The following is a 27,155-nucleotide window of genomic DNA, read 5'->3' as shown; positions in this document are numbered from 1 at the left end:
TAAAAAGAGAACCATTATTTTAATATTGTTCTCTAGGAAGCAAGAAGCACACAATGACAGTTACAAATAGAAGAAATAGTACTTATTTCATTTCCTTTTAATTTAAAGCTTATGCCATTTTAATTTGGGTTCCAAACAAAGCTTTACTTTTAAATTGTACATTGATGTACACAAGCATCACATAATTTTGAATTATTTTAAAAAGCTTCAACAACATAAATATGGTTCAATATTTACCTACAAAGAGTAGTTTAGGCAGTTCATGTCAGCATAAAATGCCTTTTGGACTGGTATGTGTATTGACACAAAGGTTGTGGCGAAGTTTTACAAATAAAAAAAAACAAAAATAAAAATATAAAATTCATTGTGTTACTGTCCATAAACAAGTTTAGCCTTAGCCTTAAGAATTTTACAGTGGCAGGTAAAAACAAGGAAAGAGATAGCAATTTATATACACTCTTTACATTCCGTAGCACCACATAAGCCTTAGACACCTGCCTGAGGGAGAAGAGGACTGGCTAAGGCCTTTGGAGGTTCAGTGCAGTCAGTCGTTTTCCTGACCCTCTAGTCATGCAACGTAACGGGAGCAGACAGGCCATCTATCTTTAACTGCTAACGGTAAGTTAATAAGGCTTGGCAACACGAGGGCAGGACTGAAATGGCAGAAATACCAGAGCACCCACGAAATGGTGGGAAGGGTTTTTTTTTCCTGCCACATTTTGCATTACAGGTACTTGTGGGCCGGCAGGCAGTGCGTGCGGGTGCTGTGTCGACTGCAGCTCCTAGTTTTCTTTGGAGTGGTTTGAGAGAGGCAATGTTAGCTGTGCTGGGGGTCAGTCTCAAAGTCTTCCTCCACCTCCTCCTCCTCCTCTTCCTCCTCCTCTTGCACTGCTTCCTCTTCTGGCTGCTCCTCCATTTCCTGCTGCAGCCTTCTCTCCTCCACCAGTTTCATCTTGTCTCTGACGTATTCGGCGGAGGAGGCCATATCGCTTGGGCTGCCAAAGTACTGCTCGCTCCTGTAGTGCACCACAGAGCCAAAATAATGTTCAGCTAGATGGCAACATCTCTTGCTGCTGCTGTCTTTATTTTTCTCTCCTGTACCAATTTGTTCCTTCCCTTCTCTCACACACACAAAATATCAGTAACCCGTTAAACCATAAAAACAAAGACTGCTCACTTTTCCCCCTAAGAAGCCATAAACGAGCCATCTCCTACATTTACAAAGCTACAGCACAACTAAGCTGATTCATTCCCTATTCATTCAACTAGAGTTGACACAAAATAAGCCAAAAAAAGTGGTGATTATCTTTCCAAAGTCAGAGTGAGCATGAGGGAAGTCAGCTGACAGAAAGACTTGGTGACTGACAGTAATGCACTCTGTGCTGACAGTTCGTCCAGGGCCAAAGGCTTGAGTGATAACCTTCATTGCTTACCCATCAGGAAACAGGACAGGCACCGTCAGCCTATCCAGCAGGGTCTTCCCCAGTGACTCCACCTCCTCATAAGACTCAGGGCCAATGGCAGCCTCGGCCTGTTCTGGGCTCTCTTTCAGGATCTGAGATTAATGTCCCAAGTGGAAAAAGGAGAACAGATCAAAGACTGGCTTGTTACCGTGACAAAGTGTGCCCTGCTGGAGGCTCTCATGGCAACACCGCCTTCTGAGGGACCGCCAATAGGTAGATAATGGATGTAGTTTCCATGAGAGTAAAACAGTGTACTCCTCTCTCATCCCTCAGTTGCTTCTCAAATCGCTCAGTCATATGGATTAATAAACATTCACTTGTAATTTCAAAAACTGAATGAACATGACACCATAAAACTGGAAAAAAAAAAAAAAAAAAAAACGAAAAAAAGAAAGCAAAGCAAATTTCTTTAAAAGATCTCAGGGTTTCCCCCAGAAAAGTTGTTAGGCCCAGTGGCAGGTATCTTTTGACAGGGCCTGGAGGCCTGGCGCGGGCTGGCGGTCAAGTGTCTTTTATGACGGGGGCCCATCACGGACAGAATTGCGGAATCGAGAATTTTAAAAAGCCGTAACACTGATTCCATAGGGCCCTACATTAAGTCAGTGCTAAAAGCTGACTGGAGATTTGAAAATATGACTATGTAATGTGAAGGTTGTTATAAATAAGTCATTTATTCAACACACATTTTAAAAAATCAACAACTATTTACAGCATAGCAGAGTCTTACAAAGAATCTGACAACAATGTACAGTCTTCGAATGCTGTGTTTTCAACAACAACAAAATAAATTAAATCAAAGTTTTTGCACTCTACAGAAAACTTGTATTCAAGTCCTGATTGACTACTGAATCTTACAACAAGCCTTGGAAGGCTGGGCATGTTTAAACATTCAAAAAACTGTCTAAGGTTTTTTGGCTTTTACAGTAGGCTACCTTTCCTCCTTGACATTATCCCTAAATGGCACAAAGGAAGTATCTGTGTTACTGACTGTTTGGCTAGCTAGCTACATGACCACGTTGTCATACAAATCTTCCCGACCGTGAAAAATGTAAACAAGTCAGGCAGTTTGGACAGATGTGGCTCCTGAGTAAATCTATTGTTTCCGTCGCAGCACTTTAGACACAAGCAATATCGAAAAAATCCTGAAATTTCTTCTTACCCTGAAGAGTGCCTGCACCTCAACCGCAGCGTTTTTTCCCCAAAGATGGTATTTCTAGATATAGCCTAATTTTGCCGCTGTGTTAACATTTCTATGGTTGCCGGTCAGGCGCTCTTCACCGTAAGAAGAAATTTTAGGATTTTTTTCCAATATCACTTATCAAAAACATCTTAAAAATACATTTAAAAAAATAAATAAATTCCCCGATGCTTAGGCCCGGCGGGCCACTGGGCTTGCAATACACTGGCGGAAACCCTGGATCTGAACCAAAATGTTCAAGAAGACCCTTCAATTGTACTTTACCATATTCCCCACTTCTTTTGGCAGGGACGTTTTGTGTTAAACCTTGGTTTTCTGTTAAATATTTCAGCAAACATTTTGAACAATATTTTAAAAAGTTTAGAAAGTTATAAATGACAGAATTTCTAATGTTAATATAAGCACAAATAGGCTAATCACCTTTCATTATTCATGATAAACATGCTCACACAATCATACCATCCAGAAAAGGCTATTTTATTTGAGAAAGACTACAGGATCTAGTGAATAGTGCAGTCTCTTATCCTCAAATGAAAACCACGTAAACCACGTTAACATTTCAGCTACACTGAACACGGCTGTAATGCTGCAGTTACGATTCACCAGCGACTCACCTTTATAGGTTCTCACAATAAGACCTCTCACATTAAGACCCAGTCCTTAATGTCAGATGAAACTAGCCTATAGCTGTAAGACTTGTGGGAGTGGCCTGCTGTCATGCCCGCCCCCCAAGCTCACCTTCTCCGCGGCGGAGTGAAAGGAGCTGGCCATCTCCAGCCGCTGAAGCCGCTCGTCAGAGGTGACGGAGAACTGCTTCCACACGCGGTTGAGGCGCGGCAGGGTGTCGCCCGAGGAGCGGGTGGCACAGCGCAGGGACTGGCACAGCACCACGGTGGCCTGCAGCAGCTGTCTGCCGTAGTCATAGGTGCTCTGTCACACAAACGACACAAATGTCACACGGACCGGCAGGACGCAAGAACACAAATACACGCAGGGAAATGCCGCACAGTCCAAACCTCAATGCACTCTGCATACGACTCAAACTGGATGCAAACTCGGTAAAGGTAAAAACAGGTTTTGAAGAGAAACATCTGAGATTTTACCTTTAAATAATGTATTTTTTAACATCTAAATATCTAAAATAAAACGGCTAAAGGTTTATGTTATTTCTGTCCATGCATGCGTGTTTGTGTGAGTCCAAGTTTAAAAAGAGCCTGGCTCCAGATACTTACAAAGACACACGGACACACACACACAGACACAGACACACAAACATACCTGAACACACACACAGGCATCTACACTCACGCAGGCATGCACGCACGAATGCACGGACACACACACCAGCACGCATGCACAGACACACACAAACCTGTACACGCGCGTACACACACACACACACACACACACACACACAATTCGTAAAGTAAAAAGTGGATAGTAACAAGCACAAAAAAGCATCTGATCATCTTTGTAAGGCATGATCAGAGCTTGCAATACACCTTGAAAGCTTGAAATGTATCTCATACCTGAGCCACGTCCACAAACTTTTTGTGCTTCTCCAGAAGTATTTTGGATTCTTGTGTATCATCTCCCAGTCTGATATGAGTCTTCAGGAGGGCATCCAGCAGCTCACCCAACCATTCCACTGCCTGTGGAGGTAGGGCGTTGCAGTAACAATGGAACCAGGAGGAGGGAACTGTTCACTCTCACATACAGTGGACTAGACAGCATATAAACCATATGTCCATCGGAACACAAGGTACCAGGCAGGAACACCTTCTGGCTTCAAATAAAATATTATTCGGATAGTTCACTTGCTGGGGTTTTTTATATTATTTCAGTATTAGATGTTTGATTGGTCCCAACAGTGTATGATGACAGGATATTTCCATTTTAACAGAAGTTTCTGACGAGCTGCTGGTTTTACAAGGTCTGGTACAGGGACCTTCAGCAGTTTATGGTCTAAAGCAAGAAAACCCAATTCAATTCAACTCCAAAGCAGCTTCTGCAGCATTGATATACCTCCAGACTTGTGAATTGTGTATGTGAATAAAAATCAATAGCAATGATTAGTTGTAGAGAGATGCATGATATATATACTTTTACAATTCAAAAATGGTTTAACAGCTCCTATTGCTGTGAATAAGTCACATGCATATGCAGAGTTCTATTCCTGAATATTGCAAATAAAAACAATAAAAGGCAGGAAGAAAATGCAGTCATTGATCGAAATAATATATAATATTCCAAGTTTGCTCTGCATGAAAACATAGTTACTGTAAACAAGATCAATAAAAACACCACAGGGCTGTCATTCATCAAAAACAAAATGGTGGAGAAGAATAACATTATGAAGGGCATGGTTTCCAGCCTTGGGAAAACTGATGGGTGACTGGCTTACTGACCTGGGCAGCGTCCTCCTCACATTTATAAAGCTGAACCATCTGCAGCATCTTCAGTCTCCTCACATCCACCATATCCTCACACCTTCACACAACAAAATCACTGTAAAAATATGCTTCTTTCCAGCCAACTCTGCCCCAGGGATGGAACATTCCAAACACTCCCAACACACAGCGGTTTGTGCCAGACTGGGAATCTGAATCACTAATCACTGAATCACTGAATATACTAACCTTGAATCAGGTTAGCATACTGAGCAGATTCCTGCTGTTGGCGATTTCAATTAATTGCGCTAATGTGTCTGTAAAACCATGAAAGGCTCAAACTGCTATGCGCTGGAAGTGCCGTTTACATCCCCACGTTCTGAATCCCAGAACGCGAACACCAAAAGCAAACCTCTGTTTCCGAAGCTGCATATCGTCCAAGACGCCCTGAACATGCTCCACGTTTTCTTTGTTTTCACCAGTGACCTCTTTCCCGTACGTCCAGGACGTCTGATTGGAGATTTGGTTGAGGAGGATCTGTCCTTTCTCCCTCAAGCCCTGCAAACCAACCTCTGAGAAACAAAACAGACCAAACCACACCTCAAAATCAGAACAAGTCCCGTATGAAATTCATCATTAGAAAGATGAATCGCTTTTCCATTTTTTCAAAACAAATTGGGAGCCCAACAAGGGGCTGAGCATCTCCTATTCCCACCAAAATTTGGAATGGCTGATCATTGGTAACCGCAGCCACATTCACACTGCCAGACCCACTGTCACGTGGCATCGCCAGCTGATTCTTTTCACACCACAGACTACAGCGAAGCTCACACCGAGTGGCGTCAAAGCAGTGTTTGCATGCAGTCAACTGCCTCATTGACCAGCGGGGAGCCCTAGCAAGCGATGAACGTGGATTCCTAACCGACTGAACCCTGCCCGTGTTTCCTTATGGAGCTAATGGCCACCGTTGGCACTGGAATGGTCCAGAATTTGATCCGAGGCAGTAAGGCTCCCCCATGGACCACAGTGAACAAATGAATAAATAGCACCTACAGATGACCCATAATGCTCGTATATGTCAGATCTAGACATATGTTTAAATTTAGGTTCATCAGGAAGCTGTTGGACATTTTCAGAAAAGAAAAAGTACTTTTAATAACTTTTTTTGTTATCACAGTGACCAAAGCATTTTCAAAAATTCTCAGGCTTCACTCATTCTTTTACTCCAGATGTGGACCCTGTTCTTAGCCATTTTTTAATTCAGTATTTTGACCGCTCATTTACATTTCAACCCATGGCAAGTGACACATCTGACTGAGAAGTTGACAAAGCATCTCTACTTGCCCACACTCTTGAGTTTTTCCTCCAGATGTTTCAGAGTCTGTTGGATGGCAGCTCCATCAGCTGGGGTGGCTTCTGCACAGAGCATGCCCAGTAGTCCATCCAAATGCTGGGACAACTGAGGAAACATGGGAACGATATTGACAGGCATTCAGCGCGGTCACCACGCTCATAATCACATCGCTGATTTGCGGTCAGCGGTAAGTGCGTCCTACGCACCTCGTGAGCCGTGCTATGGAAGAGGTGGGCGGACTGCAGCACGTTCTGTCTGAACTCCAGCTGGCTGGCCTGCCTGTAGCACACGTCGCTCAGCTGCTGCTGCAGACCCTTCAGCTCCTCCAGGTCCTCCTCATCCCCCGTGGTCAGGAGCGCCGCGATCTGCTGGTTCAGCTCCACGTACACCGCGAACCACTCCTGCGCCACGGGCACACACAAAACGCACCATAAACCACTTCCATAATGTACAAACAATCATGAGTGCTCACACGCACGCACACACACAATGTGTTACAGGATTGCACAGCAAATGAGTCCTTAAACATTTTTTTCTGTTTCTCTCAAAAAAAAATGAATTACTCTCCCAATGAATCCCCCCAAAACATTTAAAAAATGGCTATTCATGCACAGCTTAATATAAACACATCACTATATTCCATGGACAAACAATTGGTTCCATATAGCTCCTAGTGGAATATACAGTGAGCTCCATAATGTTTGGTAGAAAGACATTTTTTTCTTGATTCGGCTCTGTACTCCATAATTTTCTTTTGTGATCAAACAACTCTCATGTGGTTAAAGTGCACATTCTCAGCTTTTAAAAATATTTTATATAATTTGGTTCCACCATGTAGAAATTACAGCACTTTGTATGCATAGCTGAGTCCTTGCACATACTGTATTGCTCAGTTTAGTTTTGGTTCCATATCCTAAATACCCATGTTAAAAATGTGGCTATATTACCTACATTTATGTGACTGCATGCATCTGTGGTTTCGTACAAGCTGCATCTCGATTTGGAAATTGAATACCCTTTTAATGTTTACACTGCATTTTGTATTATAATTAAAGTCAGCCATCCTTTGTAGCACTCAATAGTGGACTGTAAAACACTTTGGCATGAAGGGCTAAGAGGGCTTAGAGATCCAACAGGCTGTAATAAGCTAATAATAATAATAAGCTTTATTTATATAGCACCTTTCATACATAAAATGTAGCTCAAAGGGCTGTAGATCTCGAGTAACAAGTAATTGCTAAATATGTGGTGAAGACATTTTTATTAATCACCGACACAAGAGAAACTGATTAAAACAGGAGGAGGGAAAGATGGAGGGAGGGAGGGGCTGGTCCTCACGCTGTGCTGGCTCTCTATCTCCTCGTGCTTCTGCTGCAAGGCCTGCGAGGCTCTGATGGAATCTCCAATCCCAGACTGCCTGCTGAGCTGTTCTGTACCTGGGCCCTCCAGCCAGTTCACCACCTGCACAACAAAAATCATTCGGCCATTTCAAATCATGGCCCCAGTCTCTCCTGCAGTTCCAATATCACCTCTGAGCATTTGGGCCTTAACCGGAAATCAGTGTGACATTTTGAATATGGCCACATTCAAATACTCATCCTGAAATGAAGACAGAAAAAAACAAAGATATGCAACAACTTGCCCAAAACTCACCTGTTTTACTCACTTTCCCTCCTCACCACTGGAATACCTGTCTTCTGCATTACTTACCATTGTTCAAATTTTGTGAAAACCAAATCTGCCTACCAGACAAATAGGCCTGGCACACTATTACTGCTTGCGTGCTTCAGTACTTCCGAAATATGAATTCAGTGAATCAAATTAGGCTTGTAAGTCACTCTGGATAAGGGAATGTTTTAGTATAAATACACTTATACACATATAACATTCTCCCAAAAGTTGCATTTTTAAAATCAGAATCACCATAAGTTATACTAACAAACTGAACACATAGCAATTACAAAATAAATACACAATACGGTATTTGTCACGGAAGTAGCAGAGCTTGGAATGTGACTGAATTAACAAAGGGGGAATCACGTATTAGCAATTATCCCTCCTGTCTAAGAAATCACATCACAGCCTGAAAGCTAATTCCGATCCAATCACAACCGTGCCAAACACTTACAAATAGGCGTGTCATTCTAGGTGTTGCGACACATCTGTCGCACCTACTTGGAAAGCCTCTTTCTTAACTGTTCTCTTCATTAAAGATGAATGGAAACATTGAATGCTGAGAAACCGCAAGTGAGAGAAATAGGCACAATGCCACAGTCCTAATTTTGGCAGTGGAGGAGCTGTAAATAGGGAACAGGAATGTCTCTAACTACAATTAATTAACCAAAGACTGATTTAACAAAACAAATGACGGGACACCGATTAAATTGCAAATTAAATTATGCAGTTTCAAGTTTGTTAAGGCAAACATTTGAATCAACCATCTCCTCAATTCTTACAAAGGCACCAGGATAACAAAAAAAAATTTAAAATAAAAGAAAAAAGAAAGAAAACCAAAAAAGATCACCTTTCAGGTAACAAAAATATGCCGTTTAACAATTTTGCGTTGCAACTTCTGAATTATCGTCTTTTTGTGTGCAATTTTGGACAGGGATGTAGAAGCACACACTGGAAAATGAATTTTGATAGGTCATATCCTGATGCCAAACCGTTTTAAGGAAAGAAAAATCTTGTTAACCTTGAGTTTCAATTGAATTTCTGAGAGATTTGCTGTGATGATGCCGTCATGAATACAAAGCAACAACCCTGTCAGTAGCCTTGACCTTCTATATACAGACAATACAGTAGGAACTGGCACAGGTTCAGATAAATGAAAAATAGTTTAAAGCCATTGTCAACTTCGATGACCTTTAAATATGCTGACAACTGTATTATCTTCAGCAAGATGACAAATACTACTAACGGATTGCTTTTGTGCAGAACAGCCAATCATACTCGGCTTAACTTTGCCACTATTAACTTTCAAACAATGTCAAACTATCTTTTGTTACAATTCACTATATTTTCAAATGGTTCAATCACACTAGAAATTTACTACTTTGGGAACTGCATTTTTGAGTGTAAAGAAAAATCACAAACAATCATGGGCAGTGTGTTGGATTTAATTCACTCGCACACATGCAGTCAGTTGCATTAATTACAAATGACAAGTTTGGCTATAATAAAATATTGATAAATTTGTAAATTATTTGAAATTGAGAATCCACTAGAGACCTTCAAGCACAATTAATTAACTTTCATTACCGTTTAAATTGGTCTCACATTAACCCACTATTTTCTAATCAGTATATCCACAGTAGTTACAGTACCAGTCAAAAGTTTGGACATGATTAAAAATGCTTTAAACTGTATAAACATGTCTATAAACACTTAATATTTCATTATATGATATACTCATATAAGCAGATAATCTTAAGTGGATTGCAATCAAAAGTTTGATTTTTAAATGAAAATGAAATCTTGTAAGCTCATTGGGAGGGGGGGGGTGCATGGTTTTGTTATTTAAATAGCTTGCTACGTATTGGTGTTCATGATCACATCTATCTTAACAGGTGCTCCAGGACCTGTAGAATTTTCCATATTTAAAAAAAATAAAGACCACCTGCCATATTTCAAAATGCATGGGGTATATAACCTGCCCACAGATCACAGATCTATTAAGCCACAGCGGCAAGAAAAAAACTAAACAAAATTTGAAATATTTTATAATAAATGGTTAAATGCGAGAGCAACATCTTGCGGTTAATAAACAACATTGGGACCAACATTATAGGGAAATGAGTGTCCTTAAGGACAAATCTAGAAGCAGCATTTATTTAGCCAACACAGAAGTTGCACAAGAGTACCTGTTCTTAAATCTAACAGGAGGATGGCCGATAACATGTCAACGTCACTTCAAGTGACATCCATTTGCTACAGTAGGGTGCGTGTGAAATAATAGTGTGTGTAGTAATAACGATGCAGTCCAGCAAAGCTGACAAGCAAAGACGTAAAGATGTGACTGAGAGGTGGTGGTTCCTCTTTCTGTTTGGCTCTATCGGTCTTTCATGTTCGAGCGCAGCAGGACATTGAGTACCTGCATGACTTTGGCGTGGATCTCGTCCAGCTGCGAGCGCTTGCTGCGCTGCCTGCACACTTCCTGGTACTTGGTGTACTGCTCCCTCAGGGAGTCCAGCAGCTTCATCACCTGTGGCTGAGCCAGCAGCTCATCGTCCATGGGAGACCAGGCCGTCCCGCCCTCCGAGCCGTTAAAGCGTCGCTGCTGCAGCTCAGACAGCAGCTCATGACCTGAGAGAAGTAGGACAAGGAAGGGGCAGGAGGGAGAGGAGAAATACAGAGAGCAGAAGAGAGAGAGGAGAGAATGTGAATCATATCCATCTACAGAAGTCTGTAACTCTATGTTATAAAAAAAATGCCTATATGGAACACACCCATCAGTTAATGTCATTTAGTGTAATAACACATAGCGTGCAACACTGTGCAGTTTTTTTTACCGCTTTAAAAAAGCTGCATTCATTTTGAAGTTTCAAGACACAAGCCTCAGTTGTGATGCATTCCACAGAGTTAAAAACATCTCCTTTATCTGACTTAATTCCATACAAAAATACAAGCGAAGTTTAGCAAAGCTAATTCACATTATGCAAGGCGTTTGATGTTTATTTTCCAGTAGGAATTACTGTACCAGTCATTCACGAGCCATTACACAGACAACGGTCCTTTTATTGCACTGGCTCTGCCTGGGTTTCACAGGCACTGAGCAAATATTTTGAGTGTTATAAAAACGCTTTGGTGACAGACGGGGAAAACGCTCACAAGTAAACCTGAAAGGAGCCCAGATTCACAATGACCTGTGTGAGCAATATAAGAGCCAAGATGACACCATACAGAAGAAACCATGGTGGCTAAAAGTCCAGCCCCCAACCAGTTTCTGCTGCCTTTCTGCAATACTACACAATGTCCAGTCGATGCTTACCGGTCTGTAAGACAGTTTCAGGGTCAAATGACGGGAGGAAGGAACAATCTGAGGGCCTGGAAGAAAAACTGACACTTATAATAAATATACCTGACATTTCAGAGTCAACACATGCAGCTGGGAAAATAAGAACATGCAAAATGGTGATATAAAAAGTGTAAATGCAGGTCAAAATTCTGCTCAAGTACTCAATTGAAGGTGCTGGTTATAATTTACTAAGTGAATCTCAGTGTCACATATTTTTAGTCCAGCAGTACTTACATCTTTTGGAAACAATAAAATGAAATACAAACACGTTGTCTTTGACTATTAGATTGTACTATTCTTTACACTTAAATAAAAAGTACCTGTCTTTGTCTGGCTGGCTTGCTTTGTCATTCTCATTAATGATAGCAAGCTCATCCAGGAGGGATGTAGATTCCTTAGTGAACTTCTCAAAAACCTGAAAAGACCAATACAATGCATCCATTTAATGGAAAATAAGGATTCAAAAGAAAATCATGTTTTCTAAAGATTTAGTCACATGCCAATAATTTTGAGAAAAGACAGCTTTAACCTGAAAAAGGCCCAACTGACAAGGCATGATTCATCAACTGACATTCTTACCAGTCTTTTGTTCAGCCAGTCAATGTGATCATAAAGGAGGCTTCCCCCAAACTCCTCTGTCAGTTGGCATGGCTCAATGTAGCGTGTAAGCTTATTGGCAGATACAAGAATAACCTGTAATAAACAGAAATGATTAAATCTTTTCAATAGTTTCATCAATTAACTCAGCATCAGAGTAGCCTATAGACATAAAAAAGATCAATTATACCAGTCTGGAAGGTCCTTTGGGATGTTGGAGGAATAGGTTTAATGTTTTTACCCAACAACTCTGATACTGCTATTGACAGATACTGTCATTTAATCTATGCAGTTTCCGGTCCAATTTACATTAAAGACCGACCAATCAGAGCAGACTATTTGCTCTACTGAAGGGTCATCACATATGAACAGAATGTGTGTATTTCATCAATATTGACTTTTTAGGATCAGAAAGGATCTCCCTCCACTGACTCCATATTTCAGAAAAAATGCATTCAGAATTGTTTTCCAAAAAAAAAAAAATCAACTTCCTTTTAAAATGCTCTGATCTCCATTATCATAGCGTGACACTGCAATGCCCTGTTGTTCTTACAGATGTTTAAGGGGAAACAAAAGGTGTGGGAGGTGGAGGGTGGGTGTTTCACCATTTCTGAAAGAAATCTGGTAAATCTCAGGTGAAGAAAATCTAAAACTGTCATTGCATGTAGGTAGATGCACAAACCCTTACCCTAACCACATAGACTCCTACTGCACATTTCTGTCTACTGCTTTAACCCCATTGCACAGATACTAAATCTGGCCAATCCTCTCCCATTTAGCGGGTGTTCTATTTAAAGCTTTATAACTCCAGATTACAGACACTTGGAAAATGGCTTAAATGAAGCAAGACACTTATACCATTCCCAATACTAACAGATTATATCATTTTCATCATTTAGATAATTCATAATTTAGGAAAAAATAAAGTGACTCGAATGCAATTATCTAGGCAAAAATGGAAAAATGAAGTTCTCATTCAGTTTGAAATGAAATACTGAAAGATCACGTATATATAACAGGTAAAACTATATGGTGTTAACTGAATTAATGCAATATGATTTGATCCAAGGAGAACAATGAATCAAAAGACTGTGTGGGAGGAATACAGAACTGGACTAACATAATTTAAAGGGATAAAAGTAATAGTAGATTGACCCCAAAACTGCTTATCATAAAGCACTGTTCCATGTTTGTTACCAATTTTTTTTAAATTCTCAAATGTGTATACCTAGACATGAAACTGAACGTTACTCCTAAGATTTAGAGACAAGTGAAAAATTGTGAGTCCTCTGAGAGGAAATGGCTGTTAAACCATAATTAATATGGCCTTTTGCAAAATGCCTATTAGGATGGTCTGTGAAATGTGAGACGTTGGAAATTCATGACACGTGGCAGGCTCAAAGCCTGCTGAATCTTGGATGGAACAATGCAGCATGTCTTTTCATTATAAGCCTTCTGGTCACTGTCAGTATCCAGAATTGTAACAGCTTTAGAAGCTGCACTGTATTCTTTGACAGTCACAACAAGAGCTGTTATTGAACACAGCCACTGATTACCATAACTGGTTTTAAGAATGTCTTTTTATCCACAGCTTAACTGAATTTGCTTTTCAATTCTGATGTAACCTGTGCCTTTATGATTAAAATTGTGGAAGTCATCTGTCAGTGATATAACTGCTAATGTTTTCTTTATGAAAAATACCACCATTTGTTTGGGAAGATTTTTAGGAATCATTTTAGATTTTAATTAGACAGTCCTACACCATACCATTGTCTTGTGTTCTGTAACACAATACATACACAACCCCTAAATAGCTATGTCGACACTAAAGACTGAGAGCATGCCTAACTTCATTACAAGTGTCAAGCTAAAGCACTAGTCCTTGGTGCAGTGACATGCCACATGGTTGGGAATTAAATCCTCACTGCATAACTCGCAAGTAGTGGCTGGCAGCATGCACTTCAGAGGGTATGTGCGCTAGTCGACTGTCCCCTGAACTGGAGGACGTGGGATGAGTAGGCCTAAGCATTCAAAATGGTTCGAAAAGAGAACAAAAACAGGTCATACAGATTTAAGTCCACTCATCAGCACTGTTTCACATTTCTCTTTAGGCAAATGCTAACTATTAAGCTTCCACAATTAAACGAGCGCCTTAAAACCACAATTATACCTTTCCTTACCATACTGAAGCACATATCTATACAGAAAAAGAACCTACCAGAACAGCACAAAGTGATAATATCAAGGTACCTTCAGTTCAATTACAGTTAATGGTCCATGGGGGAAGAGGTAAAGTATTTATTTCCGATCCAACTGGCCTATTACAGTGCTCCCACTCTTTACTGCCTCTGTTGTGCTGCCACATTTGCCTACTGCCAGTAATTCCTCATGAACAAACATCCTCCTATGGGAAACCATTGTGTTTCAACACTGCTTTATCGCCCCCTGCTGGCTCTCAAATGGGTACAAATGGGTACTTGTTTCATAAAATAATAAAGTTTTCTTTTGTATCATGATTTATACATGCAAGTTTATTTTTCCCAGCCTTGTTTGTTACCTCTGTTTGTTTTTGGCAACTTTAGAACTTCTTATTTCGCAGTATCACACAGATGAATGTAATGAAATGTGAAAGATTGACGAGATGAGTCCTCACCTCAAAGCCAAGCCTGTCCTTCTCCTTCCAGAAACAGAAGTGGGTCACCTTCTTGTCCCAGAATTCATCAGGCTTTACCACACATACCAAGGACACCTCAGCTGGTATTACATTCTAGAAAAATAAGCACATTTGACAAATTTCTACATAAACAGGGACAGGATATTTTGTATTATAAGATTTTCAAAAGTTAAACTGAAATGTATGTTCTAAAAATGTATTTTCCCACTTTCAACCCTTTTTTTATTAAATCCCTTTTTTTAAATATATCCCCTATTCAATCACACAACTGAATAGAGCTCAGATCACCAAGGACAATTACACAATGTGTGGCAGATAAAATTAAAAAATGGCTCCAGACCAAATCATTTCTGGCATTGTGGAAATATACTATAAATAATTTATAATATATACCAGTCCTGTGTACCATAAATAGAGCCACCAGTTTGTCATGTGACCTGCAGGGATTTAAAATTGTATCTCAATGATTATCCTCCAGGGGTCCCCATAGGCACTCCAACAGCACAGTCCTGTGACTAATTGTACAACTGAGTTTCTAACATACATTTATAAAAACAATCATGATTTCATATGGGGAAAGCCAGGAAGGAAAGTGAACATGGATGGAAGTTGAAATGTTACGTAAAGCATGTTTTTGAGCCAGTGGTCCTCAATCCTGGTCATGGAGAGCTGCAGGGTCTGGTGACTTTCATTGTTACTCAGAACTCGAGTAGCACCAGCAATTGATCAGTTGATTACACAGTTAACTTGGTTAAACAGGCTTCTTGGGTCTGAATCAGTCGCTGATCTTAACAAAAAAACAAAAACCTGGAGACTCTTGGAGAAAAGTGTCTGCCAGATAAATGTAATGTAAGGACTCTGTGGCTATCCAGGAGCAGGACTGAGTATCATTGCCGTAAGAAGAAAAATGCCTCCATATAAAGCAGAGGTGTCCAGTCTTATCCAAAAAAGGCCGGTTTGGCAGTAGGTCTTTGCTTTAGACAGGCACTAAGACACCCGACTCTAGTCTTTATAGAAGATCATGATTAGTTAATTAGTTACCATTAATTAATTTTTTTTTGTGGAAGTTAAACATTATACAACTTCTCTCATTTTTAGTGCAGATATTTCCCACCGCTTCTAACAAAACCCCATTCTAATACCGCAGCATGTCCATTTTCGTAGTATTTCGAACTGAATTTAACTGAATTGTCGCTTGTAAACATCGCTGTCAATCATCATCTGTGATTAATCAGTGGCAATTACATTATCAGCTTAAATTATTGAGGTGGTCCCCATGGGATAACTGTTTGACAAAGAGGCTATCATGACCTCTAGCTGGCGGAGGATTGAAGTATAATGCGAGAAAACAATGGGAGACAAACTGGTGGCCTGGACCATAATACATAAAGCTACAGTACATGACTGTCTTTAACTATTTTGTTTCACCACATAAATTCATTTTTCTTTTGAAATAAAAAATGGTTATATTATGACAACACTGGCACATTTCACATTCTTCTATATTTGTGGCTGTGGGTTCCAAAATAATTATATACAAAATATTAGCAGTGCTTTATTCTGAATAGCTTTTATTTAGAAGAAATCACAAAGGCTGCCACGAGCAGACAAATGATCTAGATTCTACAAAACTATTTTGTCAATATTTAATAATTTTCAAAAACAAAAAACCTATTTCACTATGACAGTGTATTTCTCATTCCGTATTTATTTTTTGTTTTAATAATAAGTAAAAGGCCAAAAATGTCCAGTGAACAAATAATATCTTGCTACTGGTAAACAACTGCATCGCTGACACATTAAAATGACTACTGCAGAGTTTAATTTGAAAAAAAAAAATCACTATCATTTTTCAATGACTGTGTAAAGCTGAGAAAAGGGTACTTGGATAATACATTCGACCTCTCCTGGCAGAAGCAGGTCAAACCAGGAGCGGCTACAGAGAGGGGGAGTGCTGCCCTGACCCATGCTCAGGCCTGGAGGCCAAAGCTGCCTCTTATGGCACTTCTCATGGGACAACTGCAGAGACACATGAAAGATTTAAAACAACACGACTGGTGGAGTGTAAACTGAAGAACATAACAGAATGATGTTGTGCCCACGGGGCTGTCACCTTCAATACGGTGCCTTAATTGCATCTTGGATTCCTTCCCTAAATTCTGGACCTTATGTAAAAAACATTTTATTCTGACAAAAATCACTGACTTGAGAAATATGATGGAATGCACTTCAGCTGTAAAAAAATAAAAAAAAATAAAAAACATATTGCAGAAAACCAAGACTACGTAAAACAGGCTCAACGTACCTGCAATATTTCAGGGGTTTCAGATATATACATGATAGCAGTTATTGCTTACGGTGAATTGTACCTTCATAAATAGCAGGGGAAATAGCTGTGAGGACTCAAAGGACAAATCAAGACAAGAACTGAAGGAATTTCAAAGGCAACACTACACTATACTCTAGTGTAAGACAAAGGGAAGCCTTACAATGTCTGCGGTATCATGCAATCTTTGTAGATTATTTTTGCCAGTATGCCAGTTGTGTAAATAAACATGCATAAAACATGCATGACTACACTCTGTTGTCATTAATAATGCAACAAACGCATCCTTTGCAGGGGAGGCTATTTATTTACAGTGCACGTCTGGGGTTTTTGTCTGCATACGCGTCTCCCGCATTGTTTAAATGTATGCCATTAAGAGTTTACTACACAGGGATATGGTACATCATCACCTTATTCGGACATGGATATGGACATGGACCACCACAGTAGCCACCAGGAGACTAGTCAAACAGCAGCTTGGTTGTTAACTGCACGTCAGCCAGAAAGACTCCACATACTTATGTTATACATACATACATACATTCATACATAAATGCATACTGACCTGCAACATAAGTACCACTGTCTTCACTAAATTCCATTGTGACTTCCTCCCATCTACAATGACTGTGAAGCCTCGTGCTTTGCACTTCTCACTGCAGAGAGAAGACAAAGAAAAGAAAAAAAAAAAAAAGAACAAATTTCCAATCACTTCAGAGAACCATCATTCCTATTACTGGATAAGACTATTTTTAAATTATGAAATTAAAATAAATGTACCTTACAACTAGGTAAATTATACTTTTGATTTCAAAACAAGGTTATGTTGGCTTAATGCGAGACACCGCTAACAGCTGTTTTGATTTCATGACTGTTTCAGATGTAAAACACAGCATGGGACATACAAACAGCAGATAAAACAGTGACAACTGCATTCCTGAAATATCTGCTCCAAACATCAGAGGGAATCATTGCTATCGAGCTGAGACTTTGAAATGGTATAACTCTTGGAATGTGAAGTCAAAGGGGGCTCGTTTAAAAAAAAAAAAAAAACTAATGAGGCCAATTTGATGAACGCAAAAGCCAATATGGAATTGTGGGTATTCCAATGGCATTCCAATTTGTGAATTTATTGAATTGAAAATGGAACGAACCGCCAACCCTGGAAGAAAACCTCATTCAAGTACAAACAGAATGTAGCAATTCCACTGAGAGCAATACACCACAGTAATCAAAGTGACTTTCAGAGAAGCAGAGCCAAAAATACTTTCACAGGAAATCAATACTGCTGAAACACCTAATAAAAGCTTGCCAATCCACACAAGGGTACCACAGTATAAAGAAGTCTGAAACAAACAATTTCATTAAATAAGAATCAATCAGTCAATGTTAAGGACATAATGCTGTTAGTTTTTTTTTCCGCAGTTGAAATGTTTGGACATAGCATATAAAAATGCTCCACAGCTGATCCTGTGAATTCGGCGAGTGTGGTTTGTGTGCGTTTTCAAGGTAGGTTGTTAATTCAGTGTGTACGTGGTATGTGTGAATGTGCACATCAGGTTGTGACACGGGTGGATTTTGTCATGCATCACCTGGGGATGCCGAGCAGATAGTCTAGCGTGGAGCTGAGCTCCTCCATGCTGGTCTGCTCCGTGCACAGCGGAATGGTCAGGATCAAGCCGCTGCGTCTGTCCTTCCCCCCTGAGCACCAGCAGCACACAGACACAGAACAGAAGAACTATTAGGAAATTCGGCTTGGCCCGATCGTTGAAGACACACACACCCACTCAAGAATATGACCTTAAAAAGACAAATGAAATCTTGTAAACTCAGCATTTAGAGGTTTGCTACATGGTATTATTGTGCCTTTTCACTATCAATTTCCAGGAGCCATACACAGGGGCATTAGCATCTCAAAGCAGTCTGCAACACAAGTAACAAATGTTTGATCAGTTGCTCATTTGAATTAATCTCTCTGTGCAGGCTGCCCTGACACTGTGCGTTTGCAACTTAATCAAAAAAGCAGCTGTTCTACATTTCACCCACTCTCATCCATGGTTGGAAATAATAGTGAATTCCACAGCAATTATCCAACATTTCCATACTAGCGCAGTTTCCCTGAGAAACTACACGACCATGGTTTAGATAAAATGGGCTATTCAGATTGGAAGTAGCAAATCTTGGCACAGAAATGCTACAAATCTGACACTCAGTGAATTTAACACATTTTAACCCTAAAAACTGTCAAGAAATATAGTAATTTATTTCAAAATAATAAAAAGTATAAGTGGCTTGCAATCACAAGGTTACAAAAGAAATACAGAAGTCTATGGATGCTTTTTGGAATTGTTGCCTTCATCAGTATGACAGATAAACAGCAGTCATTTCATAAAAACAGTTATCAGCAAGTCGACTGCTTACAGGACCTGTCCCCAGACTGATAAAATTCTAATTATGCTTATGTTAATTTTCTGAAAATGACACAATCAGACTGATTCACTACATGTGGGCAGTTCATTTTCATTTTCAAATGTGTGTGTTATGCTGATCAAGACAAGAACTCCAAAACATATCCTTAGTCTACTGCTATGAAAGTATGTATTCTTCAGAATCTGTCTGGCCATTTATATTTTCAACACACCAAATGAGTTTGGTCTGCAGAGTTGAACATACAAACTGGACCTCAAATCATCCGCATCTTAATGACAATTTTCAAATTGTTTATGCTTCCATTTTTTCAAAAACAAAAAACATAGCAGTTGCAGTTCTGACTCACTTCCCCCCCAGAAATGTGTATTTTGAATCAGTGTACATTTTCAGCAGTTTTATTTTTTACATTGAACTTAACACAGAAATTTGATTGACAATTTAATTCTCTAAATCCATATGACCCTCCTTTGTCACCAGTGGCATACCTCATACTGAGGATGCCCCTGCAGAGGCACACCTGTGAGAAGCTACAATATATTTTTTATTTAAAAGGCCGTGACCTCCATGATGATGGCAGGAGTGCCTTTGTCAAGGGTGACCCAACACTCTGGAAGGCCCTAGGGTACATTTTCACCTCGACAAAGGCCCTACGTGGAAACAAGGTCAGCCTGGGACGTTCTGACCCCAGTGTGCTCATTGAAGAATGCCTGCTGCTAAAATGCAGACTTTTCAAAGAGAACAAAAGCAAAATCCTTACAACTGTTCAAGCCATAGCTAGGCCTATATGCCAATATTCTCTCAAAACCAAGCTGCAAAACATTTGTCGAAATAAAGCAGATGTCCTGAAATTTTACACCTAAATTGCACACAGCCAGTACATTTTTCTCCCATACTATTATTTATTTTTATATACTATTTTTTGCAATGTGCTGTGTCACAATGCCACGCAGTACACCCAACACAATTTAAGCCAACAACAAACACAGATAAAGCTATAAATCTGTCAAGGAACACTGATGGGAATTAAACAGGCTCGTTTTTCTTTCCTCGTCCTCCACTCTCTCACATGCGTCCTTGGCTGTGAGGACCCACGAGCCACCAGCATCTCCAGAGACACTTTGCTAATGCAGTGATCTAACCTTCACAGCTGGACCAGGGAAATAATGAGAAGCACTGTTCTATTCACAGCACGGGACACCATCATTCACCACTCCCAGGACGCTCTCAAAGAAATGAACATTCATCCAAGTTCTCGGCTTGAAGAGAACAGCAGAAAGGACACTGGCCACGTTTGCACGTAAATACTGAAGTCAGGAGCTTTGTCATTTGAAGGGGAACACGTATGTTATTATGTGCTTCATAAATAGCTGCATAACTCTGTGTGGTCTTCAGTCGTCATTCCCCGAAACTTACAATGGCATTTTTAAAGCCCACAGGCCACTGCTTTTGCAGAGGCCTAATTGCAATGGGTAATTTAACCATTTTGGTCACAGATCTGACCTGACCATCCTATTATTAATACATAGAATTTGTTTTTATTCACAAATTATTAGGCAGCCATTCTTGATAATGAGACGAAAATGCCCAACAACTGGACAGATGGTTAGTTTGTTACATGACAGCGCACAGCATATAATCACATAACCAGCAGGAGTCCCATCCCACTGAATGTGCTCATTCAAATACACAAGGGTGACGTCATCTGCTTCTTAACTGAAGATTGAAAGGTTGTACTCGTTGGTATTACACAGGGATTTAGTAGGTTTCTAAGATGAACAGATCATGTGATTCTGAAGAGATCACTTATCATAAATCTTCAAATCTAATTCAAAGAAAGAGATGCTTATATTTTACTGTTCCATAACAAAGTAAACAGTATCTTCCAAGCGTCAGTGTGCTTTGTGTATTATCCAGTCAAACCTGATATTAAATACGCAGATTCAAAATTTAAGGAAGATGGATTTTCTAAGCAGGAACATTCCCTAGGTACCAATTACAAGCTAGCCATTTCCATCGCACGTGAACCATCAGTAAACATCCAACTCTTAATGCTAAAGCAAGACACGCAGAACGAGTCAAACATATTCTTGGTGTGTGAAAATGAACCATACCAGGCGGAAGTGAAAAGGACTAACCCTGAAGTAGGACACAGGAACACATAGTATATAGGTTATACAGTATTATTGAAAAAAGGAAGTCAAGAGTCAAGAGACAACACTTCCTGACAACAGCCCTCAGGATTTTGACTAGCCAAAAGAAGCATGCATCATCAAACCTGGAAAGAGATGAAAGATCTGACTAAGTTTTGAGGGTTTTTTTTTTTTGAGCAAGGCTATCTCTACAGCTGGATAGTACTCATTTAGCCTATTATTTAAATCAAATCAGTCATCCCCCCTGTAGAATACTACAATTATTGTAATCACAAAAAGGTTCCTTTCCAACTTACTTTGATTTGGCCCGCAATCAGAGGTACACTCTGAGGTGCGTACAGGCATCAGAGAACACTTGATCCAATATTGAATTAAAAACTAGCCTAGCTTATTTGCCTGTGCATGCTTATACTGTTGCTGAATTACCCCACAAAATAAGACAATGAGATCCCACAAGACACAAATCTACGATCTTATTAAAATATAAACATAATAAAACATTTCTATCCCACCCAAAAAAGTTGATCTTGTGCCACCAAAAATTCAAAGCAATTCTCTAGACACATCTTGAAAAATACAATTCATTTCAGAGTATGCTACCTGACAGGAAAGCCAGCCTTTTCTTCAGAACTGGAAGCACAGCTGTAGCCTCCATGTCTTCAAGTTTCAATCATAAAATATGAATCCTGAAAAAAGGCACAAAATAGATGTTTGAAACATGTCCTTGCAAGGACCCAATTTCCTTCAGAACCAGCAATACCAACTAGTGTCCATGACCCACATATTCATTATATTTTTGAGTTGCTAAACTTCTAGCCCCAATTTGATTGAAATATTCCAGCAACTGCACCGGCCCTCAAAGAATTATTTGAAATAGGCCTACTTTGTAACCCATTAGGCCTAAATACCAGTGACATTCGTGCAGATCACTGGAAATTTAGATTTAAAGAAATATCCGTTTGTAATATTCAGAACAATTTTAGTTGTATATTCTGGCCAGGAACTTGTGCTACTAAAAATTCTAAGAAATATGCAGGAATGTTTCCAAATTTTACTGCAATACAGGTCAATTTCAAATGCATACTTGACCTAGGACTGAACTGTACTACAAACTCAAAGTAAGTCGGCCAGCATTTCAGAAGATTACACAGATTAAAACATTGGACTGTCGTAAAATGAACATATGAATGATTAAAAACAATGAAATGTTAGAAATGCTATGTTGGCAAAGTTGCAGCATTGACTAAATAGACACACTTATTTATTTACCACTTGCCACAAAAACAATGCATGTGATTACAGATTTATGTAGAAAATTCTGAATGTTCTGTTAATGCCAGTTACACAGAATAGTACGTATACTCCAAATTTACCAGTTAGAATATCAACGCCTTATTACTGCCATGGGGATCAAAACAAGGTTCAATAAGAGGTCATTCCCTTGAAGCTCTCTGAAGGAAATAACTGAAAAACTTACCTCACAACTGGCCTGAATTATGAAATTCCTTTTCTCTCAGGGGTTTCCTTCCTGATCCATCTTCTGGAGAGTGCTTATGTGACAGAGAATTATCACGATCACTGCAAATAAACTTCTTTTCAATACATCCACATGCTTATGAAACATAATTTACATAATAATTTACAATTCACACAGACATGGGTTGAAGAGAAGAGGCAAGAGAAAGGTTCTAACTCGTGGTTCGTAACAGCAGCTGCGACAAATATGTCCTTGGACCATACAGCAATCATGCTGAAATGTGCAACGTGGTGATTTAATATAGAGGCTAAACTAAGATCCTGCTAAACTGCTTAGAGGGACAATTCTGCAAGCATCCAATAATCATCCACAACAACTGCCCAGCATCCTGGCACATCACCAGTCACCAAGGTACAGGATTTTAACCTTGTAAAATAAAATATAATACATAAATAAAATGTATTTTGCCCAGCCACCGTACGGGGGAGTCCGGTTGACATATTGATGAAAACTTTGGATCATACATCTGGAGTATGGTTCTTTGTAGCCTGACAACCTTTTTGGCACAGTGCACCACACCATCTCCAAAGTGTATGTTCAGCAGAGATGCAAAGAACCAACATTTTGGGCTGATTAATAATGGTCACTGGCCAAAAATAAGCAAGAGTAAAATAGGAACCCATGGCAAATTAGCAGCATTGCTGGATTCAATACACATTGCCTTACATTAGCAAAATCACAGCGGACGTTAAGTTGACGAGTTTCCAATGAAAATGCACTCATAGAATTGTAATGCTGAGACTATGGCTGAGTTAATGTTAAAATTCCCCATAAACTCGTGACATATCATGATGAATGCAGCTCACTTAAGAGATTATATACCCCTGACCTACATATTAATAGCTATTGGCATTAAATGCTAGTCAAACTCAATATTTTACATATTTGAATACAGATTCAAACAAACAATAGAGTAGCATACATATTTTATATTGTTTATTGGTTGGTTCTCAGTACTTTTAACACCTTAAAGTATTTTGCAACTTCCCATTTAACGCTGTTACTGTCTTGTGGAACAACCACCAACTGAGCACAAACTATAGCAAGTAACATCGTTACTGCAGAACTGCTAAATGTATACAAAATTGCAAGTTCAGCCATATGCACGTACCGTTTAATAAGGCAGATTGCATAAGGCAATGGAAGACAGACATTTACCACAGGTAACCTGTACATTTTTTATGCATTGCAGCCTTCTTCAAATCAGAATACATGTAACTACAGTCTAACAAACTTCTGGCTACAAATTAGCTTGCTTCATTCCACGTTGACTAAAGCAAGGCAGCCTATACAAATTCCCCAGTGAGCCTAGGCTAATACTTGGCTTGCTAGTCAGCTAAGGTACATTAAACAAATATGAATCAGCCGTCTAGTTAGCAATAGTACCACGAATAAAATCATAACGAAAACAATACCTTGGAAAAGATAATGGATGCGCCAAGACAATGCGTTAATTTAACATTAATAATAGCTAGCTATGTCGATTCCATGAAAAGCGGTTGTGTCAAACAGGATTCGGAATCACAAACGGGAGCAGCTGCCAGGAAACAAAAGCCTGAATCACAGCTTAGGACCCTCCTCCCAGGCCTACTCATTATCCTCATTTATACTACATGTTAAGAGAAATCAAACAAATCACATACAGTTAAAAATTATACACGGACAATTTATCTGGACTTGGCCAGTGTGTAGTTAGAAGTAGCATTTCACAAGACCCACACTGGCACCAGTACGAGGTTTTTTTTCTCTCTCTAGCTGTTCATAGACATGGACTGGAGCAGCGGTTTCCCTATTGCAGCAGAATGCAGACACAATGACCTACATTGCATTTCCAGCCTACTCAATTTTACTTGGTATACAAAAGCCATGGCACGAAGAAACTAGCCGAGGTCCGTTTCATACATACCTCAGACGAAAGTGTGAGCTGCCAAGTTTTCTGTTACGATGTGTTGGCTAGTAGCAGAGTAGCTAACAGATCAAATTTCCCCCTGTAACTAATGCCTTGTAACGTTAGCTGGTCTATATTGTTGGTGATAAATTTTGCATCCACTCGTTAGTTTCAGGAGAAAGGAATAATTTATTTTTTCCCAGACGGAATATGTTGATAAAATCTTTACTGTAGTTATCGAACCCGATGGATTTCAATCTGAGATGGTTTATTGCAAGGGGTTGGACCCATCAGGTTTAAGCCACTCCCAAAAGAACAATACAAGCAAAAAACGGTCGCTAACTTTACTACGGTTGGCGGAAATGTTAACCCGGTGTCGGGTTTTCTTCTAAGCATACTCACTAAGCGACTGCACAAAATGTTCGGCGTGGAAGGTCCAGAGGATAACCTATTTCTGAATTTTTCTGAATGGGAATACAGCTGAGTAGCCTACTTCCGATCCAGACAGTTTCCCATTTTACACTGATCTCTTAGTCCATTTAGCTATATCGTGGTTTGAAAAATAGGCTACAAATTTTGCCAAACTCTAATAGCCTATCTCCTCCCAATCGCAATGGAGCTGTGGATTCGCCTGTTAGACTAACTTTTAAACCATGGTTAAGTTAATACAGGTCCTCATACAACTAAAACAGCTTGAAGAAGCCTTAACAATACTGGAAAAGGACATACTATTTGTCAAATATTTTCTTATCCATGCCATTTTAATCTAATATTTTGATAAAATATGAATGGCCATGATTGAGTCATTAGGCCTACTTAAGTCATTCCACGAAGTCAGTACGATTTGGACTTTGACATTTTTAGATTTTTTTTACCAAAATGTATTAACCTACTTTTCTGAACACCCCACAACATTAAGGAAACATTTAACTTCCAGAAAAACGTATGGGCACTATTAGTCTTCAACCCCGTTATGGAAACTATGGAAGCTGTCTGAATATGATTATACAATGTATTTGTAATGAAATCAACATTTTCCTATTAATCAGATATCCCTCACACGAATTAAATAATTACGAATATAAAAATTACATAAAATTTCACTTTTGCTATACTAAGCCTGAAATGGGCACTTTGTGACAACGACCTCATCATTTTTGATCAAAGGTGTGGTTTAACTTCAGAATTTGAACTAAAATCAATATTCTTGATTGCTCTAAACATTTCAGACAGAGTTCAAACATTACATTACTTTTACATAAACTTAAAAAAATAATTAATAAAAATGTGGGTGACAGGGTTGAGAATAGGGTAACGGGGTTGAAGAGACAAATACAGCTTAACATAGTTCTTTTTTGCTCTCAAATTCACTAAGATTTTCTATAAACATTGTATTTCATTATGTAACCATTTAAGTAGGATGTTACGGCCTCAAACACAGTTGGCCCTACCATGAGGCAGAAACATATTAAAAGAACGCCACACCGAGTTAAATTTATTTTTGTGTTAATTTTATTTAACAAAACATGAAAATACTCACAAATGAGAAAACAATAAGAACAGGGAGGTCTGGCCACAAAGAACAAATGGATGGAAAAAGCTGAACCAACCACGCAGTGGGCCGTCGGACCCAGGACTTCTCCCTAAACTAACAAAACAGAGAAAAAACTAAACTACAACAATAAAGCCATGAGAACTAGACAACCAGACCTCCCTCCCCAAAAGAAAAATATGGAACTTAGACAAAAACACTAAAGGGGAAGAGGGACCAAACAAAAGGGAATGCTGCCAGCCAGGAGTCTCAGTGTAATCTACTGTAGCCCCAAAGATCTTCTCACCCTCCTACAGCAGGGCTTATGTTGGGCCACAGGCAGGTGGAGGCAATCAGGAAATTAGGTAACTAACTCCACCTGCACTACCCTGGCAATCAGAGGCAGGGAACATAACGAAGGATAATAGATATAAATCGCAATTTAACTGAGTTTTATTAACCCAACTGCAAGTAAAACAACAAAGCATACCTTTAAACATTGTAAACTGACTGAATAGGTCATCAAAATAAAACGTATAACTTATTGTGTGCTTTTGGGATGTGTGCGTGTGCGCGCGTGCGTGTGTGTGTGTGCGCGTG

The 27,155-nt window shown here is 39.5% G+C and overlaps 1 protein-coding gene across 5 annotated transcripts; it reads right to left on the bottom strand.

Annotated features, from left to right (window-relative positions):
* Positions 1-25,376, bottom strand: LOC135250728 (SEC14 domain and spectrin repeat-containing protein 1-like). Of its 5 annotated transcripts, none has more exons than XM_064327335.1 (19): positions 25,043-25,376; positions 23,077-23,177; positions 22,200-22,285; positions 18,612-18,720; positions 17,585-17,675; positions 14,673-14,786; positions 12,002-12,115; positions 11,743-11,837; positions 11,396-11,463; positions 10,499-10,710; positions 7,744-7,866; positions 6,612-6,806; positions 6,396-6,510; positions 5,464-5,623; positions 5,070-5,151; positions 4,191-4,313; positions 3,400-3,591; positions 1,434-1,555; positions 1-1,016 (listed from the first exon to the last, which is right to left on the bottom strand). In XM_064327335.1, exons 3-19 carry the CDS (start codon positions 22,252-22,254, stop codon positions 818-820), a joined length of 2,169 nt encoding a protein of 722 aa, XP_064183405.1. In that variant the 5' UTR covers positions 22,255-22,285; positions 23,077-23,177; positions 25,043-25,376; the 3' UTR covers positions 1-817. The 5 variants fall into 5 exon arrangements, with proteins under 5 accessions (XP_064183405.1, XP_064183409.1, XP_064183406.1 ...); XM_064327339.1 differs by having other exon boundaries at positions 11,396-11,451; XM_064327336.1 differs by having other exon boundaries at positions 23,077-23,149.
* Positions 25,377-27,155: the final 1,779 nt, after the last annotated feature.

The sequence above is a fragment of the Anguilla rostrata genome, chromosome 3 (assembly GCF_018555375.3).
Source record: "Anguilla rostrata isolate EN2019 chromosome 3, ASM1855537v3, whole genome shotgun sequence".
Taxonomy (NCBI): domain Eukaryota; kingdom Metazoa; phylum Chordata; class Actinopteri; order Anguilliformes; family Anguillidae; genus Anguilla; species Anguilla rostrata.
This window is presented reverse-complemented; position numbering and strand designations above follow the sequence as displayed.